This window comes from Phacochoerus africanus, chromosome 4, assembly GCF_016906955.1.
Source record: "Phacochoerus africanus isolate WHEZ1 chromosome 4, ROS_Pafr_v1, whole genome shotgun sequence".
Classification (NCBI taxonomy): domain Eukaryota; kingdom Metazoa; phylum Chordata; class Mammalia; order Artiodactyla; family Suidae; genus Phacochoerus; species Phacochoerus africanus.
The window spans coordinates 45,511,819-45,528,106 of NC_062547.1; the positions used below are offsets into that span (position 1 = coordinate 45,511,819).

A 16,288-nucleotide genomic window follows, 5' to 3' on the forward strand; every position below is an offset into this window, starting at 1 on the left:
TCTTAGAGGCTGGAAAGCCCATGACCAGGGCACCTGCAGATTTATATCTAGTGAAGGGCCCAATTCCTCACTCACAGCAAATTTCTCACTGTAACCTCACAGGGTAGAAGGAACAAGGGAGTTCTCTTGGGCCTCATTTATAAGGACACTAATCCCATTCATGAGGGGATCTCTTTATGGCTTAATAGCCTCCTGAAACCCCCCCATCTCCTAAAATTATCACTTTGGGAGTTAGGTTTCAACACATGAATTTTGAGGGGTATGCAAACAGCCTATTGCACCAAGTAATGGGAACAAGGGATTAATGTATTATATAAAGACTAGATTACTTCTACGTTTTAAATTTCCCATTTGTCTTACAATCTGCGGATCTACTGTCTCAGGCAGTGAGGTCAAAGAATGGATCACAGGTCTCTGGAAGACATCGGGAGCCATTGTTGAGAAACATACACTGCAGTGATTTCTGGAAACCAGCACCTGTGTCAACCACTATCTGTCTGTGTGACCTTGGACTTCACATTTCCGTGCCTCTGTTTTCCCAGGTGTAACGTGAAAATGATAAGGGGGCCCAGTCCCATGGCATTGTCCTAAAGATGAACTGAACTAATAGGTATAAAGCAGTGTCTTAGAACACCATCTGGCCCGTAGTAAGCACTCAAAATACATCTATTATTATTATTATCATATAAAAAGATAATTTGAAATGAACCAACAGGGTCTTGAAACAAGTGTACCCAAAATATGTTTTTAATCTTAATGAAGTTCACAAATGGCACAATATTAACATTTCCTTAAACAAATTATACAATCATGTTCTTAGACAAAGCACAGCATCACCATTACATGTGTCCCCAGAGGCCACAGAGGCAGTGATTTAATGTTAAAATTTGGCAGAGCTGCCATGATCAACAGGACAGCTTTCAAAGAACCAATTTGCTACCAGAGAAGCTAATGAGAGATGCCATCGCATTTACTGCACATAGAATCAAATATAAAAAAGATGCACAACAAATATGGAATTAGCTTATTTTGCATTCAGTTTCATTCCTTCCAAGTGACAAAGGTGCTTTTTTCAATATCTATTAGGATGCAAACATGTTATATCTTCCATGGGGCCTTCTCACCAAGTTGTTGTCAGCAGAAATTAATTGAAGTGGTGAGTTCAGCTTCATGGTAACCTAAGATGAAAAAGAAATGGAATGAAAAAGAAGAAGAGGAGAAGAAGGAAGAAGAAGAAAAGAAGACGAAAGAGAAGTAGGAGAGTAAGAAGGACCAGAAGGACACAATCACAATTATTACTGAAAAGAACACAAATTTACAGAAGTGCTTCTTCTTCTTTTTTTTTTTTGTCTTTTGTCTTTTGTCTTTATAGGGCCACACCCATGGCATATTGAGGTTCCCAGCTTAGCGATTTAATAGGAGCTGTTGCTGCTGGCCTACGCCAGAGCCACAGCAACACCAGATCCGAGCCTCATCTGCGACCTACACCACAGCACATGGCAATGCCGGATCCTTAACCCACTGAGCGAGGCCAGGGATTGAACCCGAAACCTCATGGTCCCTAGTCAGATTCATTTCCGCTGCTCCACAACAGGAACTCCCAGAAATGCTTCTTTAACTAAACAGTATTTATAAATTACAGATGTGAGATGTAAGCAGGCTTTTAACGCAAATGATGAGAAAACAATTCAATGGTCACTGTTAATATTAGCAGCACTGTTATATTACAGCCCACTGGTCTGAATCTGAGAACAATGATCAAGAGTTGAGGGCAAAATAAAAATCATTATAAATGAAAAAAAATCATGGACATGGAGAAGAGACTTGTGGTTGCCAAGGGGGGAGGGGGAGTGGGATGGATTGGGAATATGGGGTTAATAGATGCAAACTATTGCCTTTGGAATGGATAAGCAATGAGATCCTGCTGTATAGCACTGGGAACGATATCTAGTCACTTGTGATGGAGCATGATAATGTGAGAAAAAAGAATGTATACATGTATGTGTAACTGGGTCACCATGCTATACAGTAGAAAATTGACAGAACACTGTAAACCAGCTATAATGGAAAAAATAAAAATCGTTATAAATGAAAAAAAAAAGAGTTGAGGGCTTTTGGAACCTGAGTTCATTAATGGCCAGTGGCTCGGGCTAAGATTTGCAAGACTCTCCCCTTCTGAACCCATCTCTTCTCAGAAAGATGACACTGCATCTCTGCAGCCTATCCTAGTGCTCTGATTTCAAGTGGAGTTGTAGGAGGAACTCAGAACCTCAAGAGGAAGAATATAATTGGAGAGTCCTAACCAAATCCCTTCCCCTCCCCATCCGACATATAAGGCAGTCACCTTCTTCCTGGAGTCATTTCACTGCTCCTGAAGCTCCCTGCGGCGTCGGCCAAATGCTTCAGAGCCCACATCGGTGGGCACAAAGTTGCTCTTCACCATACCCCCAGATCTGCTCAGCAAGCCTGCCAGCCGATGGGTCACACAGGTAGCAGTGTTGCAGGACCTCTTCTGGGCAGTGATGCTGATTTATAGGATGGAGAAAGGACAGAAGACCTGTCAGTGAGAGGCTGGGGCTGCAACCTACCCCCATGGAGCCCTCATAAAGAGAATTGTAGCTAGTTGACACACCACTTAGAATAAGTGTTTCTCCTAAATGCAATTATCAAAGCTGTTAGGGGAAATGGCCTGGCAGCCTTTCCAAAGACTTTCACAAAACACCCCAATTCTAAGACATGAGGCAAACCCCACCCTTATCATTCCTTGCACGGGGTGGATTTGGGATCAGGAAGGAGTGGTCAGCAAAGGCCCAGCCCCACCCCAACACACAAGGAACATACAGAGGCCATACCCCAGCCATGAGCACCAACTAAACCACTTTCTAAGGAAAAAATGAAAATTCGTTGAAGTCTTACCTGAAAGAGGCGCAGAGCACAGGATTTGCAGCATCCCCCCCCCCCACCCCACTCCCCTAGCTTCCCCCACCAGAAGTGCTTACCTGCTCCTCAGCACAGCTGTTCTTATTGCTGGAGCGGGTTCACAGGGACCCTCACCAAGTCCTGTATCCCACTACCCTGAGGCTCAGGCTACTTTTAAGCACTCTCAGGCCTTGGACAGGGACCAGAGTAACGACCACCAAAGTGAAAATCCTTTAGAAAATAGGTTTATTAATCAATGATGAGGCATGAGGGATGAAGCAGGAATTGGAGGACTCTGCCATGACATCCTCTGGGATCTCAGAAGCTTCCCTGACTCTTTTTTTAATCTCTAACCTTGTCTGTGAGTCCTACTCTTTTTCTTTCCACTCAGAGGTCCCCAGCATTCTCTGTCATAAGCAAAGCTACCCACACCAGCTTGAAGAGCAATCAGAGTGAAATCTGCATGCATTAATTTCATCCATGGGAACAAGAAGGGAAATCAGGTAGGAGGGGAAGAAGTTCAGTTGGCGTCCTGGGGCATCCCACGGGGGAAGAGGTCCCTCTCCAAGCTGCTGGCTATGTCACTTTTCTTGCCAGGTGTTTCAGGCCCGAAGCCCATGCCAGAGAATCTATGAAAGTTGTTCAGGTTCCTCCAGTACGCACTCAGCACACAGGTACTCAGATTACTGCACCGCTTAGCTCTGGAGCTGTCCAGGCTGCAGGGAAAAGACATGCCAGACAATACCATGCCCCAGGGCTGCCCCCAAGGGCACTCATGCAGAAGGTTAGACCAGGGAAGGGGGACCTGGAACAGAGGCAGGAGGGGGCAAGCAGGAGGGTGGCTCATGCATCCTCCATTAGGAGGATGCAGAGGTTCACTGAGCCAGGGCGATGTGGCGAAGGGCTGTGGTGGGGAGGGATGACCTTTTCTGGCATTCCACATGCTGCTCAGACCTTTATGCTCTGCATAGAGGTTCCCAGGGCAGATGCAGGTGCTACACATGCCTCTGCTGGTGTGAGCCCCAAGCTCAGGGTGCACAGGGAGGTGGGGCTGGGGAAGAGTGTCTTGACTCACAAGAGCATGCACATCGCCACACATTCTACGCATCTAAAGGCCCTGGACCTACCTCAGATACTGTTCTACCTGACCCCACTCTCTACAAAGCCTTAGGCTTCACCTGCCAAATGGGTGATGCAGGCACCTTGCAGGTGTGAAAGAACAACATACACAGGTTAAATTTTCTAAGACATCCTGAGCTATACCAGGTCTATCCCCTGGCCTCACACTTACCGGTCCTAACATATCCAATGCTGGGCTTCTCCTTAGTTGGGCAAGATCAAGTCCCAGAGTAATTGATCCCCTACCTCTCCATTTCATTTCCTAACAGCTTCCAGGAATGGATCATTTCAATGTATCTAACCACAGTCCCTCCAGCTGCACCTGGACCGCCTCTGCCTTCCATGTAGACTGAGAATGGCTGGGTCTCAGATCCTGGTGAGGAGCCTGCTGGGCTCCTGGCCAGATGTTGTTTTTCCTACCTTTCTAGAATATGTCCTCCTGAATGTGCCAAGGGTGGATGGAGTGCCTTACCTGGAGCCCTCTGTCTCCTGCTCCTGCTCTTGCTCCAATTCATTGGTCTTCCTCTGGACATAGGCTTTCACCAGTGCAGCCAGCAGGAGGCGACCTTCCTTCTCACTGAGTGGCCCAGGATCTGGGAGGGTCTCCAAAGCAGACCTGGAGAGAGGAAGCAAACCCAGTACAGGCTCTAAGCCACTGCCTGCCTCCTTCCCAGGATCAGCAGCCAGGCTTCCTGGTCCCTCTGGCTTTCCCTGAGAATGTGGCTCTCCTGACTCCCAACCCACAGGGCTCAAGGCCAATGTCCACTTGAGGATGTTGATTCACTGGGAGCTTCCCACTGCTGTGGCTTCAGAGGCACAGAATCGCCTGATCCCAGAAGCAGAGGAAGGAGAAAGCTCTCATGGCTTCAGGCTGTCTCACCTGAGTGGTGTCGCCTGGAGACTGCCTGCTTGGCACAGGACCAAGATGCTGAAAGCCAGGAAGGGGGAGGATTTCCCGAAGCCCATGATGCCTCTGTAAAGGGAGAATGACATTACCACTGCACCAAAACCAAGCACCGCCTGGAGCCCACAGACCCAGGTTCCAGTCTGGCCTCTGCCACAACTGGTGAATCCAGGCAGGTTATCCCATCTCCCCAGGGTTCGGTTTCATTCATTTGTCAGATGGGCTGCTTTGAATCTGAAAATATATATTACACTGAATTGCTTGATACAGCAGAAACAGATATCATGGGGTGAGGGTGGGAGATTCTGGTTTTGTTCTGTGGAAAGCCAGGAAAAAGCCACACGCATCCACATAAATCCACAACTTTTGCCCTATGCAGAAACCAAGCGAGGACCCACCCTGCTGGAGACTTGCTCTCCTGAGGTGGCCATTGTGCCTATCTTCTAAGGGGCTGAAAACTCTAGGACCACCTTCACCTCTGCTGGACTTCCCGGCCAACAGGTGGGAGAGGGAGGCAGGAAGGGTAAATTGGAAAGCAGCACCTATCTCCCAGCCTGTGCGTTTGGATTTGGGGATAATTTAACGTGCTAGTTACTGGTGTCTCTGGACTCTGCCCGCACAGCCTGCCTCCAGTGGAGTGGGGTTTAGCAGCAAGTGCTGGGTGCCAGCTCTCCAAGGTGAGCCCAATGTTCTAGCCGGCTGACTGCATTGCCCCAAGTCCCTACCAATGCCCCAGGAACGTCTGTGGGCTGGAGGTACCTCAGAGAGAGGCTCAGGACTCAGCCATCCTTCAGAACACAGACTGCACAGGGCACTCCCGGACCAAACTCAGCAGGATCCTGCATGCCCACAATGGTGGGCACTAATGTAGGGGCTGCAGACCCTCCTAGGTGAGTTCACCATGCTTCCAGCACCCAGGTGAAGCCCTGGGGATGCTTGTGGTTTTATTGGCACTAGTTAGAAGAAAATGAGCTGACAGCCCCTACCTCCCGCCTTCTCCCCGAGCAAGCCAAGTGGGACAGACAGCTAGGAGCACCTAGTTCTAGGTGGGCCGCGATGGCAGCAAGAAGCAAAAGAGAGGCAGGCAGGCTAATGGCGCAAACTGGATGAACTAATGCAGCGGCTGGTAATTAGAGTGTGCAGAGTGGGAAGTTCTCACCTGGCGACTGGAGTGTCAGGAGAGCAGCGGGAGCGGCCGGTCCACGGGGATAGACACAACGCCTGCTGTGGGTGTCTTCCTTGCGGAGCTCTCCGCTCTTATGCCAGTGATAGGGGGCGGGGAAGTCCCCACGAGCCGGCGCGGCCAATCCAAAGTGGCCAGGAGCGACCCAGCTCCCATTGCGTCATTGCTCGCTCTCCCCACACCGGTCCACTAGGGAGGGGAACCATCCGCTCTGGCTGTCATTTGCAATGAGGTCATTGCTTAAGGAGAGGGAGGGCTTGGAGAGGTTGGAAAGACTTCGGAGTCCAGAAAGTGGGAGAAAATTGGGGAGATCCTGGCATCACCAACAGTGAGGGGCCAAAGTTTCTCTTACTTTCTTTGTGCCTGAGCTCTGGTCTCCAATCCCCTCCTGCTACACCAGTAGAGACCCTGGCCGGATGACTTTAATTCTGAAGGGATCTCTGATGAAATAGCCTACAGCAGAAAGGGGGCGGGGGGAGTGATGGGGGAAAAGGGTCTTTGAAAGACTGAACTCTTTGGACCACGTGGGGTGATGTAGCATATCCTCAGCTCCCACCCCTCCTTCAACCGCACCCTGGTACCCAGGGCCCCACACTTCTTTTACCTCCAGTTTGACAATCTAGCTTCCTTTGCCTCACTCCTCCAGGGCAGGTAGGAGTGGAAGAACTGGGGAAGGGGGCAAAGCTGGTCCTGACTGTACAGTGCATTAGGCATCCCCCTCATAGCCCCCCTCCCCCACCGAATTCTCTATCATGGGTTCAGCATCCCCTTCTCTAACCGGGGATCCTGCACTGTGGCACCAGAGTTGGTTTACACAGCTGTCCACCGCTTCTGCGTTCTGTTTGCCAAGCTGCTGGGCCGGGACATCTGTGTCCCGGTTTCTACCTGTCTCTCCCCACACTCCCTCCCCACTTTCCTGAATCGCTTGACTGCAGAGCTGCCCGGGGTCAGAGCGAACCCACGAAGAAGAGCAGGTGCAGCAAGCCCAAAGGGTAAACTTAGGACTTTCACATCCGAGCCACTCGCAGCCACGGGCCAGTGGGTGCGCGGACCCATGCTTCCCGCGGGGGGTACCTCAGGCGCTCACCTACCTGGACCCCAGCCACACGCTCTCCTTTCGCACTCATACACAGACATTCTGCAGATCTCCAGCATTTGCTGCAACAGACGCGCCCAAGCCAGCTGTTAGCGAAGAAGGGAGAGCTCATCAACCCAAAGCGACCTCGCCCAGATCCGAAAGCAACCCCTCAAGTTTCTGATTTCAGGAAAAGGCACTTTTATGTACACAGGGGTACACACTGTCCCCCAAGCGCACACGTAGACATAAGCACAGGCAGGCGCATGGACTCTGCATCTGTCTTTTCCCTTAAGGAAAGCGGAGTCTGGAGTCCGCGCCGGCCGCCGGAGCCTGCGGCACTCGCAGACAAGGCGATCCCAGCTCTGGCAGAAGGGGCGTAGAGGGGAGTGGGGGTACAGGCAGTGGAGAAGAAGTGAGAGAGTGCACCGATCCTCAGGGCCTCAGGCTAGCCCTACACGACGTGGTGGCCACGACCCCAAATATGCCCTCCGGGCCCTCCTGAGCTCGCAAAGCCTCTCAAGAAGCTTCGCTCCAGAGTGCGGAGCAGGGAGCTAAGGCAGAGGTTAGCGGAATGCCCGCAGCTGGTGACGATTGCTTCTGCAGGTCAGAAAGGAGTTCAGGGACGTCTGTCTAGACCCTCTGGGTCTTATTTTCTCTGTCAGGACCTCACTTGTGGTTTGCCCTCCAGCACCCGGGCAACTAAAACTCCCGGTAACAGGCCCAAAGAATCCAGGCCGCCGAACGGGGCGACTCTTGCCGGGCCTGCTACCCTGGCGGGCAGAGTACACGGCGGCTGCCTCACCCGGAGTCCCTCCTACTCCTGGGAACGCTAGGCGGGCGCCTAGAACGTGCCCGCCGGCTGCAGTGGACAGGAAACAGGGCAGGAGGACTCCAGGACCTCTGCAATCCCGCACCAGGAAGCGCTGCTTTCTGAGGGAGTTAGCTGTACCAGTGGGACTGTCTCTCTGCACTTCATTTGTAGGGCTCGCTTTCGGGTGCACCTAGTGACACCGAAGAGGCCTTTACTTGGGGCGCCTTCTCCCAGAGCCCTGCAAATGACAGGGAACACTTCTGCATCCTTTTCCCAGATTCTGGGCGGGAAAGGGGCCGCGGAGTGGAAAGGCGCAGCTGGGAGCTAATGCCTCTGCGCTCTTCACTGCCTTTTCCCCACCTGGGCCACCGCCTCTGAGGTCTGGCAGTGAGTGCAGCCCGCAGCAGCAACTCACAGCAGCACAGCTCTCTAAAGAGGGCCAGCATAGGGGGCGGGGTAAGAGAGAAGTCCTCAAAGGCCCAAGACCCAGCAACTCCAGGCTCTCTAGTCTCCCCAAGTCATCTGCTGCGAGCTGAGCCCGGGAAGCCCTCAGCGCAGGTGGAGTGGGGTGTGTGGGCTGGTCTCCATAGAGGCCCCAAAATATGAGCTTTGGGGGGAAGTTGGACCCCTTGGGGCTAAAGGCTGAAAAGCTGGCAGTCTCTCCAGAGATTCTGTGTCACAGGACTTTTTGAAGTGTTGGGACCGACATCCTTGCTGCTACCCAGCTGAACACAATCCCTGGCGGCGCTCTCCACTGCAAAAGCACGCAATCGGTGGTCCATAATCCGAACAGATCTTCCACCCGTGGTAAAGTCACTGAAAGTTTCTGTAAAATCTGCGAAGACTTGTATCCCTGAGCTCTGGCAAGAAAAAGGAGTGTGCATCCGATCCTGAGGCCCATCTTCACAAAAATAGACTTGGTTCCAGACTTTAGGTATCTTCTTGGGTACCCCTATGGACCGGCTATTTTAGCTCAGAATGCCCCCGAATTATTTGAGCTAATCTTCCTCCACTAGTCTCTGGAGAATAGTAGGTGCACAGCAAATGTTCGGTGAGGAGGGAATGATCGAGAGAATGAATGAATGAACCGTTCCAAAGGTTCATTACAGTAAGAGTCAGCAGTAAATTCGCAGCCAAGTTGAATTGGACCCAATTTAGATCCATTAGATGGAAAAGCAGATTGTTGATCCAAAGGCACATCTCTTCGTGTTTAATAAGAGGAATCAGTGTTCTGGTGAAAACTTTTGAATCTAATGTGAGAGGAAGGGCCTCTCTTCAGAACTCCAGCTTGAAAAGCAAAATAAGGCATTTTCCCTCAACCCATCCTTTATTATATTTGTGAGTGAATGGAAGAAAAAGTCAATAAAATGCTTTGCTTTCTAAATTGAGAAAATTACATTTTGATTTTCCTGGAACTGTTCTGAGCTTCAAGGCATCTCCAATCAAACTAACTAGCATAAGGATTTACAGAGAATAGCTTCCCAGGAATATCTTTATCCATTAAATTGTCTCAACTGTTTTGAGGGGCTTGGTTTAACTATTTTATGTAATTACCTTTACATCTTGAAAATGATAGTCATTACATTTTAGAGAGAAACAGATTCCATGTACTATAGCTTTTGAAGTTTATTTTTATTTAACTGACTCTCCGTTTTCTTTATAAATTTCCTTGGAGAAATATTCCTTAGGGGAAAATTTTATTCACTCAACAAATATTTATGGAGGACCTACTATGTGCCAGGTATTGTTCTAGGCACTAGCCATTCACAGTGAACCAAGCAAAAATCCCTGCCCTCCTGATGCTTATATTACAATGATGTATTTAACAGGAGCCCTTGTATATAACCCTCCACCCAAATAAAACACATACCTATCCCATCCACATCCTCTCAATATAGTAATATCATCTATTTGTCCGTCAAATAGATATGAGGGTTTATATTACTAAAACTACATATGGACCAGCTAAGTCACATACTGTACTTTAATTACATTATCTTATTTTTAGGTAATAATTCCTCTCTCTTTTCATTTAAATTTCTTTCTGCCAATCACTTGTTTATTCCTTTTCCTAGATCCTATTTGTCCCTCATTCTTGGTTTACTACCTCACTTTGGTGGAGTAAACTCATCATTATATGATAGACAGATTTTCTGGAAATAGAATTCTAAGTTGGAAATCATTTCCATTCAGAAGTGTGACAAATGGTGAATATGTCTACAATTCTGAATGGAAATTCATTTCCATTTATTCTTTGGTATAGGATCTCTCTCTCTCCCTCCCCCTTTCTCTCTTCTAGCTCCCTCTCCTTCTTCCTTTCTCTGTTTCAGTCTTCTAAAATATTATGACGTGCCTTGGTGTGGACTATTTTCCTTTATTGATCTAAATACTAGGAGAACACTTGCAGTAAGAAAATTCATTTTCTCCAGTTCAAGAAAATTTTCTTGCTTTTTTCCTTTGAGAACTCTCTCTCCCTCCCTGCCCCCTACCCATTCAACTTCCTGGGAAGCTTTTATTTTCAAATTTATACTGTTTTTAAATTCTTTTGATCATATTTTTAACTTCCAATGGCTTTTAAAAATTATATCTTACTTTGTACATCCTCCTGTTTTATTTGATGGGTACATCATCTAGCTCTCTGAAGCTTTTAAACTTGGGTCATTTGTTTTGTTCTTTTCATTTTAGAGGCTACCCTCACATTTCTGGTTCTCTTTGACTGCTGATTTATATTTAAGAGGGAGGTAATAACACGCTAATCAGAAGATGGGGATGGAAGAATTGTCCATTAGTGGACCTGAATATAGAGTGATTACATGAGAGCAACCCCGCCATTTTATTGGGAGGGGAGCTAAACTATGAATAATTGTAGGTCTTTTCCCATGGCTTTTTGTTTGCCCTAAGAGGACTCCTGCAAGGATCAGCAGGATAGGGGATGAGTGTGGAGTATAAGCCAATGAGTAATAAAGGAGGCTGAGAGTTTTACCCCTCATTATGAAGATCCTCCAGTCTTTTCTGGTACCCAGTCATCTAACTATAGGACATGAAATATAGATGGAAATCTTGGGTCTATCTCTTCATTTTAAAGGCTTGCAATCAATCCATTGTTTTTTCAGCCCATCCTAAAACTCCACCAGCAGAGGCAACCAATTGTTCAGAGTCTTGAGCTTGTCTGTAGTCCTTGCTTCTTGATGGTTTTCCCTGCCCTACTAGAGTCTGAACTAGAAACGTATGTCTCTACATAGCTTTCTGTTCTGCTAAACCAGGTAAGAAGACTGGCTGAAGCACAGGATGTACAGACAATTATTGCAGAGCCCTCAAATTAGATTTAATCCACTGAGCATGTGACCTCAACTGATTCCCACTCCCCATCACAGGCCACCTGCCTGGAGGCTTCTTTCTCCAAACCCCAGAGAAATAGAGATGCCAACATCTAACCCGCAGAAGTCCCTTAGAGAATATTTTTAGAGTTGTCTGTGCCTGCCAGAGACAGAGAATGAGCAAAGCATGGTGGCCCAGACCCAAGCTGGTCACTCTGAGAGCTGGACAGTGAATGACGTCAAGGAATTACTCAGGTTAGGTTCCTCTGAGATGATTAAAATTCTTTCTTGGCTCAGACTCACAGGAACCAAATTGACTCTCTGCTCCCTGTCTGAGAGCATCTTCCACACTGCAAAGAAAGTTGAAATACAGGTTCTTAAAACTTTCTTGTAAAGCCAATCGGATAAAATCTCCTGCATTCAACACTCTCGGAAAAAATGAGAGCTTTTGCTAAAGTAAACTAGATAACTGAAACATACTGTAAATGGAAAACACATCTTTTAAAAGCCATTTTGGATGGAAATCTTTTTTAAATGCATGACATTCTCCTCTTAACCTTCTCTAGATGACTCACAGCCATCATCAAGAGAAGATCAATCACTGTGCTGTGCCCTGTGTCAAGGCCTGAGTGGGTTGGACTGTTTACCTCCATACCTGCTGACCCTGACTTCTGTGCTTTTGAGCTCTTGGTCCATTGTTTTCAGTTATTCTATATTTATATTAGCATATTAGTTATTCATATTGTTGACTATGAGATCCTCACAGTCAAAATCTGGGGATCATATTTTTTGTTTTTTGGTGGTTTCTTCTGGTCACTGTTGATATATCTGCCAAGCCCCGATTACTTGAATTTGCACCTGCTAATTCAACATCATCAGGAAAACAACAGAAGCATATTCAGTAGAACTGGCTGGAGCAAATCAGAAGTAAGAACAGTTAAGAAAGGACCTGAGTGTCTCTCTTATGAGTAGTGGCAAAGAGCTCTAACATATTTTCCTACTTTTTCTGTCCCTCAACTATGTCTTCTAGAGGGTGTTTCTGGGTAAGTGGGTGTTTCTATAGGGTTGAGGAAGTTTGAGATAGACCATAGATTTAAAGGAGGGTCTTAGGAAACAGTGCTGTCCAAGAGAACTTTCTGCAAGAATGGGAATATTCCAAATCTGTGCTGTCCAAGACAACAGCCACAAACTACATGGGGCTCTTGAGCACATGAAATACAGCAGTGCAACCAAAGAACTGAATTTTTTATTTAATTTAACCTAAATGTAAATAGCCACATTTAGTTAGTGGCTACAATATTAGAGATCACAATCTCTAGTAGAAAGTAGATTCTGGAGCCAGGCTGCCTGTTGTTCAAATCCTGGCTCTCACACGTATTAGCTCTTTCTTCATAGACAAATGGCTTAAACTTTCTGCACCTCAGGATCCTCTTTTGTAAAATGAGGATAATAATATTACTTATTTAATAGGGCTGTTGTGAGAATTAAATAGGTAATAAACATAAAGCACTTAGAACCGTGCACTGCAACTAGTAAGTGCTTTATCCATGTTAACCATTGTCTTACACTGGGTTTCTCCAGAAGCAGAACCCAAGACAAGAATCTGGGTCCAAACCATTAATTGGGGCATTACGCCAGTATGGAAACTGGAAAGTGAGACAGGGAAGAAAAGACAATCTTTGGAGAGTACAATAATACGCAGGTTACTTCAGCAGGCAACTGGGGCTTTATCCTGTTGGAGACCCTCTAGGACACTATAGAGAGAAAGCCTCAGAATTATTCCACTCAAAGAATGATGATTTATTTATCCACCAACTCCAGTCCATCACCAGTTTAAAGGTGCTCCCAAGGGTGCTAACTCCTCAGCACATCTGGCCAGTCCTGCATGGCCAGGCTTCTGTGGCCAGAGAAAATTCCCAGGCAGAAGGTCATAGGTGCTTGCAGCGGAAAGCTATAGGTACAAATGGGAATAATAAAGACTGCTTAAGGCTCTAAGATAGTCCATTATAACCCATGTTATTATCATAAAGAGTCTGGCACTGTTTAATGACCCTTCCCTAGAAATAGGCAAGAATAAGTTTCCTATTCATAATGTGTTGTGAAAAGATTAGCTAAAAGGCTGTGACATGCTGACATCACTTCATTGACTTCTCTCACCCACCTGATCCTTAAGGTTTTTTCTCAGAGTATCTAGAAAACTTTGGTGGTCCCTAGTCTTAGGGTTATTTATCTTTGGTGCCTCCTTCAACAGTAAACAAACACCAAGAAAATCAGTGCCCTCTATTCTCTTGCAGCAATAACTCAAACACAATAAGAGCCCTTCTGTTCAAAGGAAAATATAAAGGACATGCAGTCAAAGACTCATTAAAGCTGCATGAGCTTGGGGCAGTGGGGGCAGGGAGATCCCAATCCTGATTTATAAGATTTCATGACTTGATTTGTTATTTCTTGTTGAACAGACTATTTTCTCAAATCTAGCATCTTAGAAATTTTCTTGGCCCAGAAATTACTGGGACATTTCTCTTAGTTATTGTTGAAAATAATTATATCAGGCTTATTTTTGCATATGCGTGTTTTCAGCACTCTTTCTCTCTCTCTCTCTCTGCGGGGTAGGAGGGACATGTGAAAGTTCCCCAGGGGTAGAACCTGCTCCATGGCAGCAACCCAAGCTGATGCAGTGACAACGCTAACTCCTTAACCTGCTGCACCACAAGAGAACTCCTCAGCAATCTATCTTGAGGGGTTAAAATTAATTTTTTTTTTTTTTAGGGCTGCACCTGCGGGATATGGAGGTTCTAATCAGAGTCTACACCACAGCCACACGGATCCGAGCTGCATCTGTGACCTACACCACAGGTCACAGCAATGCCAGATCCTTAATCCACTGAGCAAGGCCAGGGATCGAACCCACACCCTGATGGTTCCTAGTCAGATTTGTTTGCACTGTGCCACGATGGGAACTCCAAAATTAAATTTTCATACTCACTCCTGAAAAGATGGAGGACCATGGGAGACAGCCGAATGACTCTTAGCAATAAAGCTAACTGTAAACACTTGACATTGTATTCTCAGGGTGCTTAGTTGTATATAACAGACATTGTATTCTCAGGGTGCTTAGTTGTATATAACAGAATTCTCTAAGCTAAGTTGTAAGAAGTTATTTGTTACAAGGTATTGAGTAGCTTACAGAATTGTTTAAAGGGCCAGGGAATCCAGTCTGGATGCCACACAGCTAAATATAGCACATTCAGGAGAAACTAACCACACCCAGTGTTTGAATAGGAAGTCCACTGCTGGTCACTTACAGTAGTCATGATTCCAGGAACTCTATGAGTGCCCCTAGAAACGTTCAGTTTTGCCCTCCAAGTCTTTTGTCTTTTTGTTGTTGTTGTTGTTGTTGTTGCTATTTCTTGGGCCGCTCCTGCGGCATATGGAGGTTCCCAGGCTAGGGGTTGAATCGGAGCTGTAGCCACCGGCCTACGCCAGAGCCACAGCAACGCGGGATCCGAGCCGCGTCTGCAACCTACACCACAGCTCACGGCAACGCCGGATCCTTAACCCACTGAGCAAGGGCAGGGACCGAACCCGCAACTTCATGGTTCCTAGTCGGATTCGTTAACCACTGTGCCACGACGGGAACTCCCTGCCCTCCAAGTCTTTATGAATGCCTCTGATTGCCAAAGCCTAAATTTTGTGTGGAACTCCAGCTCCAAGAAGACCTGAGAAGAAATGTTTTTAATTTTTTTTTAATTGTGATTTGTTTGTTTGTTTGTTTTTGGCCACATCCACAGCATGCAAAAGTTCCCAGGCCAGGGATCAAACTTGAGCCACTGCAGTGACACCAGCTCCTTAACCTGCTGCACCACAGGAGAACTCCTAATTTTCTAACCTCTATAGAAAGGCTTACAAGAAGGGGTTTGGATGGGAACTGAGTAACGCACATGCAACTTCACTTAAATGTCTAATAAGCCTCTCTAGGTAATCATGTCCAAAAATAATTTTGGGATTTTTTTTCCTACCAAATCAGTTCTTCCCCCACTTTTACCCATCATAGTAAATGGCAGCACAAATAAGTAAGTAGAGTCAGCTCAAAGTGTAGATATCATCCTTAATTCCTCCTTTTCCTTTATCTATACCTAATCCATTGATAAATCCTATTAACTCTACACTTCCCATCGAAAAAAAATCCTAAATCCACCCATTTCTCTCTGTCTCCACCAGTATCTTAGTCCATTCAGACAGCTGTAACAAAACAACAGACTAGGTAGCTCATACAACAGAAATTTATTTCTCACTATTCTAGTGACTAGGAATCTGAGCTCAGGGTGCCAACATGACCACAGGGAGAGGCCTCTTCGAGGTTGCTGCTTCTCGTTGTGTCCTCACATGGCAGAAGGCGCAAGGGAACTCTCTGAGGTTTCTTTTATGGGGCATTAGTCTCCTTTATGAAGACTCTGCCCTCGTGACTTAATCACTTCCCTAAGTCCCCAACTCTGAATACCATCACACTGAGCATTAGGATTTCAACATATGAATTTTCGAGGGATACAAACATTCAAACCATGGCAACTAAGGACCCTAATCCAAGCCACCATAATTTCCTGCCTGAACAATCCCAATAGTCTTCCAACGAGTCTCCCGGATTTGACTGTTGCTTCTGTGATCCCTTTTCCACGTAATTCTCAGAGTGCTCTTTTAAGACAATAGATCATATTGGGTTACTCTTCTTCTTACAATAATCCAATAGAGTTAGGTTAAAAAATTTAAATACTTATCCATAGCTTTAAGACAGACATGGTCCAGCTCCTATCCATCTTGCCAGTGCCCTCTGATGCTAGTCTCCCCTCCCCTCATATACACATACTGGACTTTTTGAAAATCTGAGAACTATCACACCAAGAGATCTTCTAACCCACAAGCTTTGCACTGTCTGGTTCCTCTACCTAAAAGCCTTTCT

The 16,288-nt window shown here is 46.5% G+C and overlaps 1 protein-coding gene across 2 annotated transcripts; it reads right to left on the reverse strand.

The window, feature by feature from the left end:
* Window positions 1-727: 727 nt before the first annotated feature.
* On the reverse strand, window positions 728-6,153 carry CALCB (calcitonin related polypeptide beta). Of its 2 annotated transcripts, XM_047776219.1 has the most exons (5): window positions 6,102-6,153; window positions 4,919-5,011; window positions 4,511-4,654; window positions 2,345-2,525; window positions 728-1,178 (listed from the first exon to the last, which is right to left on the reverse strand). In XM_047776219.1, exons 2-4 carry the CDS (start codon window positions 5,002-5,004, stop codon window positions 2,363-2,365), a joined length of 393 nt encoding a protein of 130 aa, XP_047632175.1. In that variant the 5' UTR covers window positions 5,005-5,011; window positions 6,102-6,153; the 3' UTR covers window positions 728-1,178; window positions 2,345-2,362. The 2 variants fall into 2 exon arrangements, with proteins under 2 accessions (XP_047632175.1, XP_047632174.1); XM_047776218.1 differs by lacking the exons at window positions 728-1,178; window positions 2,345-2,525 and adding an exon at window positions 3,138-3,635.
* Between the last annotated feature and the right edge of the window lie 10,135 nt (window positions 6,154-16,288).

Coding starts and splice junctions, on each gene's coding strand:
- CALCB (XM_047776218.1), bottom strand. CDS start 5,004: ATGGGCTTCGGGAAATCCTCCCCCTTCCTGGCTTTCAGCATCTTGGTC. Junction 4,655..4,918: donor CTCCAGGCGACACCACTCAG/GTGAGACAGCCT, acceptor TCCTCTCTCCAG/GTCTGCTTTGGAGACCCTCC. Junction 3,636..4,510: donor CAGGAGACAGAGGGCTCCAG/GTAAGGCACTCC, acceptor TTTTCCCTGCAG/CCTGGACAGCTCCAGAGCTA.